At 48.3% G+C, this 17353-nt stretch overlaps 1 protein-coding gene across 11 annotated transcripts in view; it reads right to left on the bottom strand.

Moving 5' to 3' along the window:
- The window catches only part of Mical3 (microtubule associated monooxygenase, calponin and LIM domain containing 3), a 181762-nt gene that overhangs the window by 60400 nt on the left and 104009 nt on the right, over positions 1 to 17353 (bottom strand). For all 11 annotated transcript variants that reach the window (XM_035448519.1, XM_035448523.1, XM_035448524.1 and 8 more), the window contains 3 exons: positions 14886 to 15072; positions 9922 to 10010; positions 8965 to 9052 (listed from right to left, as the gene is read on the bottom strand). In XM_035448519.1, coding sequence (XP_035304410.1) covers positions 8965 to 9052; positions 9922 to 10010; positions 14886 to 15072 — 364 coding nt within the window. The remainder of the gene's footprint in view (positions 1 to 8964; positions 9053 to 9921; positions 10011 to 14885; positions 15073 to 17353) is intronic.

Genomic DNA, 17353 nt, shown 5'->3' with positions numbered 1-17353 from the left:
ACAAAGCTGCTGCCTGGGATAACATGGACACCCAGCCCAACATTTAGCAGATGGTCAAGTTAAGTGCTCTGAAACCAGTTACTGGTTCAAGCCTAAAGAGGCTAATTCCCAGAGGCTGGGGTGTGATTCTGTGCGGAGTGTGTCTTTAGCAAGCAGAGGACCCCAAGGTCATTGTCCAGAATTCTATTTTTCTCTTGCCACAGGTGATTTGCCTCAAACTGTCAGTACAGAAATATGTCTCTCCTCCCCTGTACTCTGACAGCACACAGAGCCGGGGAGAGTAATTTCTCATGAGGACTGTGAATGGCAGTTATAAACCATCACTGGAGCTTTTTAAAAGGGGATGATAGAGAGAGCTGGCTCAGTGGTACATGGGTACCTCTTGCCCAGTAAGGGTAAAGTTTTAGATTCCACCCCCAGGCACTGGAAAAGTAAAATGAGAGGCAGAGAACCAGAGAAGTAAAGCCAATAGATCTGTAAGGCCGCTGGCAGGATAGGATAGGCTTCCCCTGGAGGTGCACACTGTTCCAGGTACTGTAAACTGTACGGCCTCAGGCTGGAGTGCCTGACTCCGCGTCACACTCTCTCAGTGTAAGTCACACAGCTCCGACTGTCCCCTTCCTCAGAGTGACATCCTCTTACATATCAGTGATGAACGTCTTTGTTCTTTTGTCTTCTGACTTCCCACAGGCAACTTCCGTGCTGCTTAAAAAAAATAAAATGGGACCCATGTATTTCCTGTGGTGAGGAGATACATCCTTGCTGACTTACAGGGATACCCACACTGCCACAGAAATCCCAGTGCAAAGCTCTTGCTGTCGAGAAGAGCTCTTCTCTCATGTGCCTTGAGTGTGAGATGACAGAGTAGGGACGAGGGGAAGCCGTGTACACAGTGGGCACACAGGCACATCCTGATCATAGCCCTTGACTGACTACATGGTCTCACTTCTGGGCCCGGTTCTAACACACACCAGTGTAAGACTTAGTGAGCACATACAAAATATTCAGTGTCTAGTATCCAGCAAATACTAGCCATGGGTACTGCTGTTGTCATCACCTTTATGTGCACTCCTATTTCTCTAAAACGTCTTTTTTAAGATAGAATTTTACTATATAGTTGGTGTAGCTCTGGCTATGTAGCCTAGGCTGGCCTCAAAATCTTCTTATCTCAGCCTCCTGAATGCTAGATTACAGACACATGCCACCACATCTGGCTTAGTGATCATTTTCTTTTCTATCTTCTTATCTTAATTTTTGATGGCATTGGGGCCTCCACCACTCAACAGCTACTCTATCACCCAGCTGTATCTCTAGCCTCCGACTTTATTTTCTGTGACCTGGTGGGACAGGAACCCTGAACAGCGTCAATCATGGAGGAAGACAACAGGGGTTAACACACCTCCAATTTTCTACAGGACTTCTGAGGATCCTCTTTCAGCAGGAAAGGCTGCAGATACAGGCAGCCCTTCACCAGGGGGTGTGGTACCTGAACCCAAAGACTGCTCCTGGCAATGTACAAATGGGAAGACTTTGGCTTTGGCCTGGCCCCCTGTTGGTCAGCGCTCTCACCTCACACCAGTACAGCTGATTCTCAGAGACTCCAGACTCCATCAGGATTGCCTGGAACCTCCTTCCTTCCTTCCTTCCTTCCTTCCCTTCCTTCCTTCCATCCTTCCTTCCTTCCTTCCTTCCTTCCTTCCTTCCTTCCTTCCTTCCTGTGTCACCGCATTACCAGGTTCCTGCCAGTGTCAATTCCTCAGGAAGATGAACCAAGAGGAAGGAAGCTGGCAGTTTGCTCATTCCCATCAGGCTCAACTCTAGGGAGAGCAGTTGCCTTCTAAACAGAACCAACCAACCTGGTCTCTGGGTAGTGAAACAGCGGAAGAGAAATCACACATCTGGTCTCTCTAACCGGTTTTTCTAGATTTTGGAAGTTCTAGAAAAGGGGGAAACAAGCACACACAAACTGTTACAATCTTTCAAAGGATGCCAATGCTGCTTCTTGGAGATGAGCCCCCTTCTCCAAGGTTTCAGTCCGAATCACAACTCTCATCTGTCAAGTTTCATTCTAAGCAGAGACTGACTGCCAAGAGATTCTCCTCCTAGAACTTTCTCAAATGCCTTGTCTGCTGAAGAAAAGTAAGGCCCACTGAGTCCCAACATTGCCATTATTTTTATATGAAGGAGCACGTCACCAAGGTCACCTTTCTCAAGGAACGAGCCGCAGAAGAGGTATGCTGCCAACAGGTGTCAAACCTAGCAGCCAGCCAGCCTTAGTTCTCAGGAAGGTATATGACACTGGGTACAAAGACGTGGGTTTTGATGACAGGAAAAACTGAACATAAAGTAACTACTAAAGACGAACAATCACAGGAGACAACACGCATAGTAGATGAACAATCACAGGAGACAACACGCATGAGTCAGGCTACATTTCCTATGCAGTAATTGTGATGAAGAGGGACTATTCCTGGTGTCTCACAGAATCACAAAAGCATTGTCATTGTGGGCAATTTAACACAATTAACATACAATCACAAAGATCTAAGTACAGAACACAGGCCAAGCAAAGAAATCAGAAGAGGCCAATAGAAATCCTGACTCCATCTCTACAGGCCCTGTCAGCGATTATCCCAACATGCCCCAGAGTCTGGAGCAGGTCAGACCTGCAACCCTTCTTTCCTTTAAGTTTCCCTAAACCTCCCCCACTACCAGCTGAGAAAGGTGTAGACATCCACTGTTGGAAAGAACCTTCTGCCTATATTTTGAGCACACCACATTGGGAGGGGAAAAAAATAAAAAAGAAAAAACAAAGGCAAGGCTGAGCTTAGTCAGCTTGACTTAAGTTGACAGCAATTCAATCGCTTGCCAACTGTCCTTAAAGATTTATAAAAGCACCTCAGACTCTCTCAAAAAATATTTACAAACCACTGTGAAAAGCTGAGAAAAAGATGACCCATAGGAAGTAAAAGAGAGATGGTGAACACGTGACTGGCAACACCCGGAAGTAATTAAAGGTTGCTCCTCTATGCCCAGAGGCCCGCCTCCCCTCCTCAGGTGTACAGCCGGTGCTTTTGCACAATCAGTCCTACACCCTCTAGAACTATGTTGTCATGAGGAGACAATGAGTAATTGTAAGGCAGGAGGCCTGCTGACTTTGGTAATCACCCTGGGTGGGGACAGGAGCAACTGGTAAGCAGGCCCATGACGTAGCCTAGGTCCTACCCCCATTCTTTATGACTTATCTACTTGCTGGCACTCGCAAATGCTTGGCTGCATGCGAGCTGTGAGAAAAGGCCACGCTTGGCATCTTGGGTTCTGGAGTTTTCTAGAAAGAGCTGGAATCCAGTCTTTCTAAAACTGCCTGATCTGAGGTGAGAGCCCCACTGAGTGGTTTCTTATTCATGCTCTTAGAGGGCAGCATGTGGGGTTCCGGCCTTACATGGCACCATCTTGCCCTCCATTTGAGCATGAAAATAGAGAGTGGCCAATTTCTACAGTCTGTTCTCTTTCCATGCCTGTGCTCAGCCTCTGTGTCAGGGAGTGCCTTATTCTGAAAAACTGTCAGGGAATATATAAGAAAAAAAAAAACAAAACAATTTTATGATGTTTCAGAAACAGACTGAGTTCCCTAGGAGATTTTCCAGGATCTTTTCAAGGGCTGGTACACAGTCATATCAGCTATGAGGCAAATCAGCACACTTAGGTCCTACTAGCAATGGCCTTCACCACTGTCTAGGTCTGAGATGGTAAGGGCAGCTAAGGGTTAGAGTTTGAGGATCGTACACCCATATACTGCCTCTCTCATCACTGGCTCTTGGTCAGTCTCTGTACCTGCCATCTCTCTCTCTCCCTTTCGAAGGTACAGGAACACTATTTCAGAGAGAGGGGGCATGTTAGTGTCCCAGGGAAGGCCCTGGCCCAATGTTGACACTCCACAAAGAAGCCCAACGTTCCTCAGCTTCCCAGAGGTCTGCTGCTGGGTGGACAGATGTCGGCAAGGAACTTCCCAATAGGGTGAACTCAGTACAGAGTACTTCACCCACAAAGGTGCCTACATTGGCCCTGCTTGGCCTGTGTTCCCATGGCTGGCATGCTGGTGTGGCAGAAGTATCCTCAGTTAGCAGCATCATGTGTGACTAGGGTGGCCTCTCCAGGCTTGAGGATGGTTCAACCAACTAGACAACAGAACTCAGGAGCCAGGTCTCCCCTAAGACAGCTTGGGAGACCCCAGCAGTGGAGCAAAGAACAAGGTTCCCCCGTGTGACCCCAGTCATCAGCCTGAGGGTACCGTAGCAAGCATGTCTACAGAAGGAAGACACATAACTGGCTGCAGATCTCCTGAGGACAGCACCTGGTGCTATGTCCCCTCGATAGACTTGGGCTCTGTGTAGAAATTTATCCTTCATCTGCCTAGCCTGAGGTCCCTCACTCTGGCTCACTAAACAGGGGACACATGGGTGGAGGACTCTTACTATTCTTTATTTACAGGTGCTGCAGGGCAAAACACCCTGCACAAGGCCCTTCCGCAAACAGGACTCTATACTCTGTGGATAACCTGGGCCCGTGGCCGCCTGAGGAACAGTGGCTTCTACAGCTCATGCCCCACACCTGCCTGAGCTTCCCCTGTCCCACACTCCAATCAGGAAAAAGAGAAAGAAAAGAAAAACTCAGAAACCTGAAGATTGTTTGGAATTTATTCTCTTAAATAAGAATGTAACATTTGTTAAAAAAAGCAAAAAAACAAAAAACCAAAAAAACCTTAAAGCACAACACCTTGGTTTCACAGGAATGGCAAAAACAAAGTTACACAATTAAATAAAAAACTCACAAAGCAACACACCGAAAAACTCACAATAGCACAGATTAAAAACAAGGGCAAATTAAAAGCTGTAGGGAAGGTCAGAGTGGACAGGCAAAGTGTTCCTTGGCACAGCTAGTCCTCCCCACTCTGGCTTCTATGTACCGGAGCTTTGGGCATTGTTTGCTGCTCCCCCTCCTCACCCCGGGGGGAATGGTGGTTAAAACTGAACCCCTTACTTCACCGGTCAGTATTCAGTGGCACAGAGGGTCCAAGATGTTTCCACTGTGCTGCAGGAAGCAGTCAGGCACAGTAAATACTAAGACTGAGGTGGCTTCAGTGGAGCCAACACAGCCTATAGGTTGACTTGAGGGAAGTTAGGTGTCTATGACTCTCTGGTCCCCCTACCAGCAAGACTATTGCTTTGCCGACTAGGGAAACTGATTACTTGAGTTTGGGGGTCTTCTGGGAGATCCAGCCCCATGTCTAGGCCTCCACGTGTCCACATATGACTGTGCCTAGCTGATAAGCTCTTTTGGAATCCTGACTAGGCTGGAGTCAAGCTAGAGCAAGCTTCCAGAGAAAGCTCCTATGGCTTTCAGATCAACAAGTAGCTTTAAAAAGCGTTCCCACTGTAACTGTTTAGGACACAGTTTATATAAATAGTATCTACCTATACAATGACCTTAAACCCATACACATACAGATATACTTATATACGTAGAGAGGTGTGCATATACAAATGTTTACCCAGTACCGTTGCTCAGCTTTGGTTCTATTGGTAGGGTTGGGGAGGCAGACAGTATGGCAGCTGCTCCACGGTGCTCCCTTTCCTGGGTTTTATAGGAGGCTTAGAAGGGAAGAGACCCTCGGAAGCCAATAGAAGATCCCTGACTTTGCCATTAGGCGGAGTGACATCCTTTGCAGCATGAGGCTATTCTGGCTAGTGTGGGCAATGCCTGTGTTTCCTAGCAGCCTACTGGGATTCAACTGTGGAAGCCAGTGGGTACCATGTACCATCTGTGGGTCAGGGAACAGGCCAGTGCCATTTGTAACTACAGCTTCTCCAGGAAAGACACTCTTTCTCACAAGGTGATAGGGGAGGAACGCCCTCCCACGTGCTCTCTGTTCTGCAAATGTTCTAGACACTGCACACAGAGAGAAAGGCTCTCTTCCCCCTTTCTACCCATGTGCCTCACTTTTGGTTCTGCATAATGGGATTCCTCTATCCAAAAAAGGAACCACTTGCAACCAAGGGCTCACATCCAAGAGAACAGCCATTCCATCCAGGTTTTTCTTTGCCTGCTGTCCAGATTTTTCCTAAACTCCAGGCAGGTACTGTGAGGCCAGGGTAGGGAATCTGTGCCAGGCCCACTGATCCATAGCAGTGAGAAGAGGAGGCTTGGAAACAAAGCATTCACAGGTTCGAGAACAAAAGGAGGAGTTCAATATTAAAAGCACATTACAAACAGAAATACCATGAACAGTGTCTCAAACAGTGGTCAAGCAGCAGCTGTAGACAAGGTTACCAGAGGAAGACGATACATTAAATCAGGCCTATTCGAGGTTATGGTGGGTTATATTGTTATTTTGGGGTATTTTTTGCTGTTGTTATTTTTGTTTTTGTAACAGCACTACTTCTAGTCTAAGAGGAAAGAAGGGAGAAGAGTGAAGAGTTATGAAATGAAGGAGGCGTAGGACCAGGAGTGCAGAGCCACTGGCCACAGCCCGGCTCTTCCTGCTCTGCCTCTATGGTGGGTTCCAGGGAGTAGGGGCAGCCACATGTAACAGAACAGGGACCAAGTTAAGAACACTTCTGTGACACATTATGGAAGCCTGAGGCACTAGGCTTTGCCTGAACCTTTCTGGAGGAAGTTTAGTCAAGCACTCAAAGCTAATAAGGCATTTCTACTAAAGGAGAAACAGAAATCTATTTCATGGCAACTCTAGAATTCTGCCCCCCTTTCCAGTCCTTTTCAAGGGCAAGTGACAGGACCTTGAGCTGTTCAGGACTCAGGGTTGTGATTTCCAAACCTCGAGTCTGGCCTCCCATTGCAGGGAGTCCCCAGGGCTGGGGTACAGTGTCAGCCTCGCTCCCTTTGGACATTCAGCCTGGGACACTTTGGGATGCCCAGTCTTGACCCTTTCTCAGTTGCTCTGATTCTTTAGCCACACTGGCAAGTCCCATTTTCTCAGTGTTTTATGAAGCACTCTTCTTCTTACCTATAGATCTCTTAATTCTTTAGAGTACCCTAAAAGTCTGAAACCCAGTACAGGCAGAGTGGCAAAACAAACACGTCAAGAGAGTTAGCAAAATCACTGATATTTCTTTTCGAAAGAATGTTTTTGTGCCCTTTACCCTTAGGGAAAGTGGAGCTTTTTTCTTTTGTTTGACTGAGTTAGTCGGGTTCCTTGGCAAGCTGACTAGGTGGGACTTTCACCTGGCCACAGGCAATTCCAGTGCAAAGCCAAAGTTGTGTCTGCTGGGATCAGCGTACTTTCTCTCTGCCAGTGTCAACTCCTGAGAAATACTACCAAGGGCTGACAGACTTCCTAGGGCTCAAAGTCACTCATGCCTTAAGTATGGTTATAAACTGTGAGCCCCACCGGAAAAACCACCTAAAAATCTTCTGCTTCCTCAGAACATAAGCAGGGAACACAGAAAAGTGGCAGTCAAGCTCACCAGGCCTGGCTGGGGTCTCTGTGCCTTGGAGGGTTAGCACACCCCACCTCACAGTGTTCCTGCCAAGCCCAAATACAGTCTCCCTCCTCTGGCACAAGTGCCCAGGGGCTGTCTGTCCCTCACCAACAACAGAAGCAGCTCTATTTGAAAGCTAAGAAATACTTCTCCTCCACCATGGAAAGTATACATAAGCTCCTTGTGGCTCTGGCATTGGCTGATAAACTTTCATTTTTATTTAAGTTTGTAGCTGGCTGTGTAAGATTTATTTGCTGCTGGGCATAGTGGCATACCCCTTTAATCTCAGCACTTGGGAAGCAGAGGTGGGTGGATCTCTGTGAATCTGAGGCCAGCCTGGCCTACATATCCAGTTCCAGTCAGGGCTATATAATGAGACTCTATCTCAAAAAACACATACAAAAAAGAAAAAAGAGCCGGGCGTTGGTGGCTCACGCCTTTAATCCCAGCACTAGGGAGGCAGAGGCAGGTGGCTCTCTAGTGAGTTTGGGGCCAGCCTGGTCTCCAGAGCGAGTGCCAGGATAGGCTCCAAAGCTACACAGAGAAACCCTGTCTTGAAAAACCAAAAAAAAAAAAAAAAAAAAAAAAAAAAAAAAGATAGAAGATATACTTGTAAAACAAGAGAAAATGTATGACATACAGAAATACAGCCTTATAGACTCCACACATAAAGAGTGACCCATAAGAGACATCTGTGGCTGCCACAGGGGACTCAGAACCTCTCAGCAGTGTACAGAACTGTGGCTAGTTTTACAAGGGTGATGGGGAGTGGGGAACAAGACAATTCTCATGCTCCTGACATTCCCCATTCTGCCTTGCAATGGACAGAGTTGGCATGTTTTCTGAGGTAGGATGGTACTGCTGAGCTCTTGACACAGGAAGTGGTAATGAGAGTAGGGCAAGGGGGTTTTGACCCTCACTGGATACTCAGATCCCTAAAGTGATTAGGATAGGGTGGCCCTTGTCACATGGAGGATCTTGACACAGAGCTGGGGAATGGGATGCCAAAACTTCAAGTTGCAGTGGACACATTCAAACTGGGGGTCGTACTTACACATCTCTGTGACATAAAACAGGCCCTACACAGGAGTAGGCTGTGGGCTTTCCCTGGGTAAACGACAGAGCAGCCTCTTTTGGGTTTCTGTTTACCTACAGGGTCTACACCAAGTACCTTGGTGTGTCTCAGAGTGTGGGGTAACCCCACTTACCAGACAGCACCATCACTGGCTCACAGCCTGCCAGTGAAACTCCCCTCCAATCTGCAACAGAACCTCTGACAGGCCATAGAGGAAGGGGACTCCAAACGCCAGCAGCTGACACATGAAAAAGGAGTCCAGGGGGTTTTGGGCCACTTGATGCCCGACTGAAGAAATGTTGCTTTGGAGGTGCTGGCTCAATCCCTTGGCCTTGTTACAGAGGCCAAGAGAGTGATGCACCACCCAGGCAAACAAGGAAGTGAGGCTACCTGGAGTTCTCTCGGCTGAGCCTGTGGCAACGCTGGCCAGTCCGTTTGCATCTCCAGTGGAGCCATCCTGCAGGGGTCCTTTGGTTTCCTAGAAGAGTCCATAAAAAAAGAGCAGTGACTCGTGACTGCCGCCCTCCAACGCAGCAGACAACGACCCCAGACTGGCTACTCTGTCTATTGTATCCCTCAGAGAGGAAGTCTTCCTCAGAAAGAAGTCGTTTGATCCTCTTAGATATCAAAATCTGTGATGCATTCACACAACATATATGTATCCTCTCGCCAACTTTAAATGCTCTCTGGCTGACTTATATAACAAGGTGACTACTATACACAGTAAAGGTTACTATACTGGATTGCTTAGAGGATAGAAGAGTGCACAGACTCAGAACAAAAGTGTTTTCCCTCCACGAATGGGACTCCACGGACACAAACGGCCACTGTACACCTCTTTCTACCATCCCTCTGCAGTCAACTCAAGCCTTTGAAAGGAACAATAATCGGCCTGCATGCGGCCGAGGTGCTGTCCATGAAGTGAAGGGATAATTCAGGCCACCGTGACAAGAACGAGAACAGACCACCCTCATTGAAGCAGAAAAAATATCAAGGCTTCAGACGATAACTCGTAGAAGTAGGGCTTAAAGGGCAGCAGGTAGAGAGGCTATGGCAGTCTGGTCTCTTCTTATGGAGAGCAGGGATAGGCCCTCAGATGCCTGGGGTGTGGGCTTGAAAGGGAGGGGCTCCTGAAGTTGCTTATTCACCAGCTACAAGGAAAAGAGCTCCGACCTCGGGAAGGAACAGTTACAGAGAGCAGCAGGGAGCCCTTCTGCCCAGAATGAGCCCCGGGAGACAACAGCACCACTAAAAGCTTGTAAGCCTACATGTAGCCAACTGTGGTTCCTCTCAAGCCCACTCATGGGACAGGTGACACTCTTGACAGTCCCACTAACAGGAAGTTACCTTTCCAGATAGAGGAGCCACTGCTGGCCTCTTCCTTTGCGCGTAGCCAGATAGTCGGTAACAGTAGTGCGGCTTACAGTAGAATTTGCCTGTGGACAAGAAGAGTTAGGAAAGAGTGAGCAAAATGCCACAACTGTGACCTTGGCTTACTAGCCACAGGACGGTGCCATTGCATAACCGCTACCCGCACAGCTCCCAACTCCCCCTACAATCCAGAAAGGACAGCCCCCAGCCTTCTTTCCCTGTATCCAATGCAGAGGTCTTCCCCTTTGGGTGTGTGAAGGTTGTTGAACCGCCACCAATCAGCGCCCAGAGCAAAGATGCAGAGCTTGCCTGACAGAGCCAGCAAACAAAGTAGTAGTGTGTGAGGACAAAGACATGGTCACATGAAAACTGCAGCGGCATTTCTGGGGAGGGCAAGAATGAATACAAGTGCAGGGTGGAGGCAGGAAGGCTACAAGGGCCAGGGCGGTGCCAGTTACTAACTCCGAGAGAACTAGCTCTGCTCCCTCCACCACCGCAGACTCCTACCCTCCCTGTCACTAGCCACTGCCTGTCCAAAGAAGGCTGCAACCCTCGTGTGCTGAAAAGAATACAAAGGGCGAGAGACGGATGCCAGGTAAAGGAGCTAACTGCACGCAAGCTTGGTAACCTGACTTGGGTCCCTAGGACCCACGCAAAAAGCAGGATGTGGTGGAGGGAATCTGCAATCCCAGCATTCCTATGGGCAGACAGGAGGTGGAGCCAGGAGCCAGGAGCTCATGGGTCAGCTGCCCTGGAGTATGCAGTGCAGAAGCACAAACCGTAAGAGACCATGTCTCAATCAGGTAGATGGAGATAACTGACTCTCCAGAGGTGTTCTCTGGTCTCTACACACACTGTGGTATGCATGCTTGTACTCTCCTCTCTCTCTCTCTCTCTCTCTCTCTCTCTCTCTCTCTCTCACACACACACACACACACACACACACACACACTCACAACAATAGCAACAAAGAAATCTACACATGCTCTCTCTCTCTCTCTCTTTCTCTCTCTTTCTCTCTCAAACACACACACACTTGCAACAAAGAAATCTACATGTGCTCTCTCTCTCAAAACAACAGCAACAAAGAACTCTTCCACAGATCAGAAACAAACTAACTAAACAGTGACACCCAAGAGTGTGCTTCACTCTAACTAGGGCAACCATATTTTCCAGGACTCTGGCCCTGTCTACATGCACTTACTGGGTTTTACCAAGTGTGCTGCTGTCTCATGAGGACACTGAGGCCAAAAAACGTCTGAAAAGACCCATTTCCCTTTCAGCACAAGTGTGCTGGGATGAACTAGGAGTCAACTACCCCGAGTCTCTGCTCTAACTTGAGGTGTTAAAGCTCTTTGACATCTGTCCTGCCCTGAGAATGGCTGCCTCAGAAGCTACCTGCTTTCCCTTATCATTTGCTAAGAGCGGCTTCAACAAGGTAAACCCAGGGGATGGACAAGTCAGAGGAAACAAAGGCAGGTGGCAGCTCGTCCCTTCCCCTTCCCCGGTGATCTCTGTGTATCTTTCTGTGTTGTGTGCTGCATGCACAGCTGTGCGAATGTAGACCAGGTGTATTCCCCTTGGATCCAGTGGGACTGGAGTTACCGGAGATTGCGAGCCACCAGGTGGGTGCTAGGATTATGAACCTGACAGTGCTCTTAACCACTGAGCTCTCTCTCTCCAGCCCTATCTTTGAGACTATTTAGAAGGAGGACTAACTCCAAAGCCAGCACTTTGAGCGACTTGAGTTTTATCATGAAACCTGTTTATTTGTTTTTAAATTTTAAAAACTTTTTACATTGATTTTTGTGTGTGTGCGCGCGTGTGCTCGTTTGTGCGCAGTAGGCATGGGAGGGCACGTGTGGAGGTCAGTGAACACACTTGTGGCAATTGGTTCTCTGCTTCCACCATGTGGATCTTCAGGACTCAAATTCAGGTCATCAGCTTGGCCACAAGCACCGCACTGAGCCACCTCACTGGCCTGAGGCTTATTATTGCTTTCATTGTAATTTTTCTTCTAAGTTAGAAACCCAGATCACAAACTCTACTCCTGGCTGACCATCACTGACTCTTGCTCTATTTCGTAACTAAATACAAGGGTTGAAGTGTCAGAAACCAGGCTCAGAGTCTAGCCAAAAGGTAACTTCCAAGAACATACCAGAAAACTGTTTTCTCAAGGAAGGCAGCACATGACGCAAAGGCACAGCCAAAGTGAGATCTCAGTTAAAACCAACCTCTTGGCAGCCATTTGTACTCTAGCTTCTTAGCGCTCATTACCTCCCACCAAAGACAGAGCTCTGGCCTTGGAAGGCGAAACAGGTCACTCCGTCACAGGCGTGAGTTATGCGTGCTACATCGATCATCAAAACTTCCTTATTGGAGGTATGGATTCATGTAGCCTAGCCTGACCCTGAAAACTCCTGGTCCTCCTGGCTCCGCCTCCGCCTCCGCCTCTCAAGTGCTGGGATTACAGGTGTGTGCCACTATACCTAGTTTTAATGTTGTTTTTTATTCTTTCCCAAATTCAACTGAATTACATATGCTGTTTAAATGAATTAAAAAAGAAAATTCATACCACTAATTTTTTACCTAACATTTACTATATTCCAGACATGATCCCAACTGCTTTGCATCTATGCATTCGTTTAGCAATCACACAACCCAATGATGTACGGTACGGACTGTTACTATCTGTCCGTAGGTGAGGCACTGTCAAGCTAGGCTGCCTGACAAAATGCCCCATAGTCAGAGCATCTCAGGCAGGAAATCAGCTCCAGAGCCTGTACTGTCTGCCATTGCACTATGGCTCCTGTCTCAGGAAAGGCAGCCGGGCTGACACTGTAACTTAATCACAAGTTATAGAGACTCTTTAAAAAAAAAAAAAAAAAAAAAAAAAAAACAGGGTTTCTCTGTGTAACAGCTCTGGCTGTCCTGGAACTCAATTTATAGACCAGGTTGGCCTCGAATTCACAGAGATCCGCCTGACTCTGCCTGGCTTAGATTAGGCAACCTGGACAATCAAGCTAAGTGACAGAAAGGGAGGACACAGGTATCTGTCAGACGGGCCCAAGACAAACTGGCATTTACTTAACTGTCTGTGAGTGTCATTTGACGACATGGCTAACATGGACACTGGGTCACCAGTCAAGGTAGACGAGCACTTGAGTTGGATGGAGCAGAAGACACATGGCTTAGAATGAGGAAGCAGTAAACGCAGTGGCCACTTCATGGCCAGAAGTCTGAGGCGACCTCTGAGAAGAGGACATGTCGGGGACAGGAAGGTCAACAAGTCCATTACAACATGACTAGGAAAGTATACTGTAGGCAGGGGACAGCTCAAGGAAGATCCTGTGGCACCAAAGGTGTGCTTAGGGAATGAAAATGAGACCAGTGTGAACTGTGTCTATCACTCCCACCGAGTGTGCCAGCCCACTTGTCAAATAAAGGCTGGCCTTCTGCTGCTGGGAGAAGTTAGGTTGCTGGGGGTGTGCCTCGAAAGGGACTGTGAACTCCGTTCCCTTCTTTTCTCTTTGGCTTCCCGGTAAGGAGGTGAGCACATCTTCTCTGCTGCACGCTCCTGCCATGTGCTACCATGTCTCAGCCAGTGAGCAGCAAACCAATGGGTCACAGACTAAACTCTTTTTTATATGAGATGATCATCTCAGGCATTTCATCACATTGACAGAAGCTGAATAACACAAACTGTTAAGCTCCTAGAGGCACACTTACACTTCATGTATACCCTCAGGAGAATGAGGGGGCTTCTTTCCAGGCACATCCAAGGTAAAAGACTAATTGAAATAGCCTAAGTATCAAGGACAGTTCTAAGTGGTGGCGGCCACCTGCCAATCACTCTCCTTGGAATCAAAGGTGCTGCCTGAGAGGGAGGACGTGTGAGAGTGGAACAGATCAGCCTCCTCATGTAATCAACTTCTCCAGCTCTTCACAGAGCAGTGTCTTTGTTAGTGCAGGAAACTGATGCTGACCGCGTTTGCCACTTTGCTTTGTGACAAAGCTGTGGCTGTCTGAGTTTCTCTAGTAGGAGGGTCTGGAAGACTGGGATGACTTAACATGGGCTCTCTCTGCCATCATCTTTCGCTCTCTCTACAGTCAGTAAACCACCTATTGAGACACGGGCTTACGATCATCCCTGTGAGGACTGAGTTTCCTCTTCTGTTCACCTGGGTTTATTACTCTTTAACAAATTAAACCACGTCCCAAGAATCCCTCGGCATCCTATAGGGGTGGCCGCAGGAGCCACAAATGCCTTTGGCCATTTGTTTCCATTCCTTAAGACTCTTCAGATGACAAGCTGGCTGTTAATTGATAGCACACTTCTTCACCTCCTAACTAAGGTCTTTCTACAGTTAAACCAGCAGACCTGAGCCCAGGCCAGGAGATGCTGATGCCAGGGAGGTGACAATGCTTGGGCATTTCCATCTGCTCAATAAGGCAGAAGCCTGGGATCTATTTTGGTTGCTGTCATCATTCTCAAGCAAGAAACATGAGCTCTAGGAACCCTTAGCATGGCCCTTTTAGCTTCCACAGTCTCACGAGGGGAAAGAGAGTGAGTGTGTGAAATGAGGGGGGGGGGGATGTGACATGTATGACACCAGTCTATCACCTCCTTGGCTGAACTGTAACACGTGAAATGTATGACACCGCTCTCATCATCACCTCCTTGGCTGAGCTGTAACAGTCTGGTGACTGGAAAAATATTTTTAAAGAGTCTCAGAATTACTTTGCCGGGCGGTGGTGGCGCACGCCTTTAATCCTAGCACTTGGGAAGCAGAGGCAGGCGGACCTCTGAGTTTGAGGCCAGCCTGGACTACAGAGTGAGTTCCAGAACAGTCAAGGCTACACAGTGAAATCCTGTCTTGAAACCACTGCTGTCCCCACCCCCTGGGTTGCTGACTTGACCAATGTGTGGAAAGACTCACCGTCCTCTATGTCATAGGCGTACGCAGAGAGGCGCAGCGTGGTGGCACAGTACTCGCATTTGAAGCAGCTTCGATGGAAGAACTTGCCCTCGGCACTCAGCCTCTCCATCACGTAGACCCGCTTTTGGCAGAAATAGCAAGTGTCGCTGCCCCCCAAGTTCTGTGGGAACTCTTTCTTTATCGAGCCCTGTGGGGTGGATAGAGGAGGAGCACATCAGACTTTGTGGCCTCTCCCAGGGCCATACAAGCCCTCTGTGGGTGCTGACGACATAGACACAGACCGTGAGTATGAAATGACTACAAATGCTCTATTTCTGCTTCCCCACAGAGCAGCTCTCAATAGCTTCACTCCGCAAGCCCTCCCGAGGACCCTCAGAACAAGCTGGGGTCTAAACCCGTGATCATCAACATCCAGGAGAGGCTTCTAATGAAGAGTCCAAGCTTCAGAACTTCTTAACAATCAAACCAACTATTCTGCCAGAGTTTTGCTTGGGGGGTTGACTAAAATACGCATACACTCAGTGTTCGTGTGCGCACATATGTGTGCATCGCCTGAGTACCGGAGGGACTATCTTCAAAGAGAAAAGTGTTTTTCCACAGAACATTCTAAGTATTTGACACAGTCCTGAAAATTCAGTCATCAAAATCACCTTCTGAAAGTTACCACATGGTAATCCATGTGGCTACAGAAATCAGTAAGGCCTGCAGAGCAGGCGACGGTTGTTCACCATAGTGCTGTGGCTAGAGACAGTGCCCCTGGGATCTCTCTTACCAGTTCCTTCTTGTCTAGAAGGGTTTTGGGTTGCTCTTTCCTTTGAAGCTGATTGGCTATCTGCTCAGCCAATGAGCTCACTCCGCCCGTGTACATCTTTATATACTTCTATTGGTTGAAGATTACAGAATGATCAAAATGAAGGGAAATGAGAAGGGAAAAAAATTAAATTAAGGAGACAGGAAAAAAAAATCTTTGAGAGTTGTGTAAAATGAGTACACAGTGCAACAGCAAACCATGCCAACACGGTGCCCACAAGCAGAAACTGGGCAGTGAGCAAAACCCTGTGCCGGCGTCCACACGGTGGTCAGCACACACATAAGCAACAGCAGTGGAGATTATGTTCCACAGGGAAGAACTCGTCCTTCACGTCTTCCCAAGAGTCTAGTTCTGGGGACAGGGAGGTAGACGACAAAACGGAAGCCAACACAGACAAGAAAGACGGGCCTACACCTGGACTCACAGAGTCTGAGGGGTTAATTCCAGGAGGGTGGCTCCTGTCAGGCCCTCTCCCAGCAAGGGCCTGACAGGCTCTGAGGATAAGGTGACCACATCAGGCTGAGAAAGACACCAGGCAGATTCTTGCAGAGGTTGATGTCCCATGTGGGCAATGGGTGTGAAGAGTTCTGGCATTGCTGGTGACCCCCTGCCTCACTGTCCGACCCACAGAGTCTGCTCCATACAGCTGACCTCCTGACCTCTTTGGGAAGAAGTCTCCTCTGGCCATTTCCCCACAGATATGGGGGCGGGGGTTGAGAGCAGAAAGACAGTGCTCATCTACCCAGATGTGGAGACTGGAGTTCTCCCAGGCCAGGTGGCACACAAAGACACATGCTACACCCTGAAGGAAGCTGCTCCTTTCACCCTGGAAGAATTGGTCTTAAAGCTGAACAATGGCAAAAGAAGGCAAATCCAAAGTGAAGTATGGTGCACACATTTGTAATCCTAGCACTGGGAGGCTAAGGTGGGAGAGGATTGCCGTGAGTTCAAGGCTAGCCTAGACGACATCGTGAGACAGTCTAACCTTCTTCTCCAAAACACACAAATCAGACTAATGCAGTCCTCCTTTGGCAGTGCTGAAGAAACAGGAGAGATGATCATGTCTGTATGGTGAGCTGCCCTACTCACAGAGGCCTGGCACCCTGTGGCCCAGCTGGATCCTGTCCTGGGTCTATAGTTAGTCTTGTGGGCAGTCTTTTATAGACCTGGGAGCCAGGACTCTGGATGGAAACAGGGGCGCTACACACTTCATTGCAGGAAGTAAAGGGTGCTCCCAGCCAAGCAGGAGAGGTTGTCACCAACTCTGATCCAGATGCAGTTATCCCAGAGATGACCTTAACCCCCCAGTAAGTGGCTTCCCGGGACAAGCCTGTAAACCCATATGTAAAAGGGCTGCTGGCCCAAGCAGCAGCATGTCCAGGTTCTAAGTCTGGGAACAGATACACTTGAGAAAACACTTCCCACTAGGCTAAGCCAAAGCCTGGCTGGAACTGAGCAAATCAATTTCACTTTGCAACTCAACTACAGAGATTTCCTACGATTGGTTTTACCTGCCAATTCCAAAGTCACTTAGACTAAGAACCTGGAGAAGCACAGGCCTGAGACAGGCAGAGGGGAGCAGAAATGAAGAGAAGAGTTCCCATCTGAGAGCTGCCCTCAAAGGATTGGGAAGTCACATTGTCTTCAACTCTGCAGA

Source organism: Cricetulus griseus, chromosome 8 (assembly GCF_003668045.3).
Source record: "Cricetulus griseus strain 17A/GY chromosome 8, alternate assembly CriGri-PICRH-1.0, whole genome shotgun sequence".
In the NCBI taxonomy this organism is placed as follows: Eukaryota; Metazoa; Chordata; class Mammalia; order Rodentia; family Cricetidae; genus Cricetulus; species Cricetulus griseus.
Note: the sequence above shows the minus strand (reverse complement) of the source record. Positions and strands in the feature narration are given on the sequence as shown.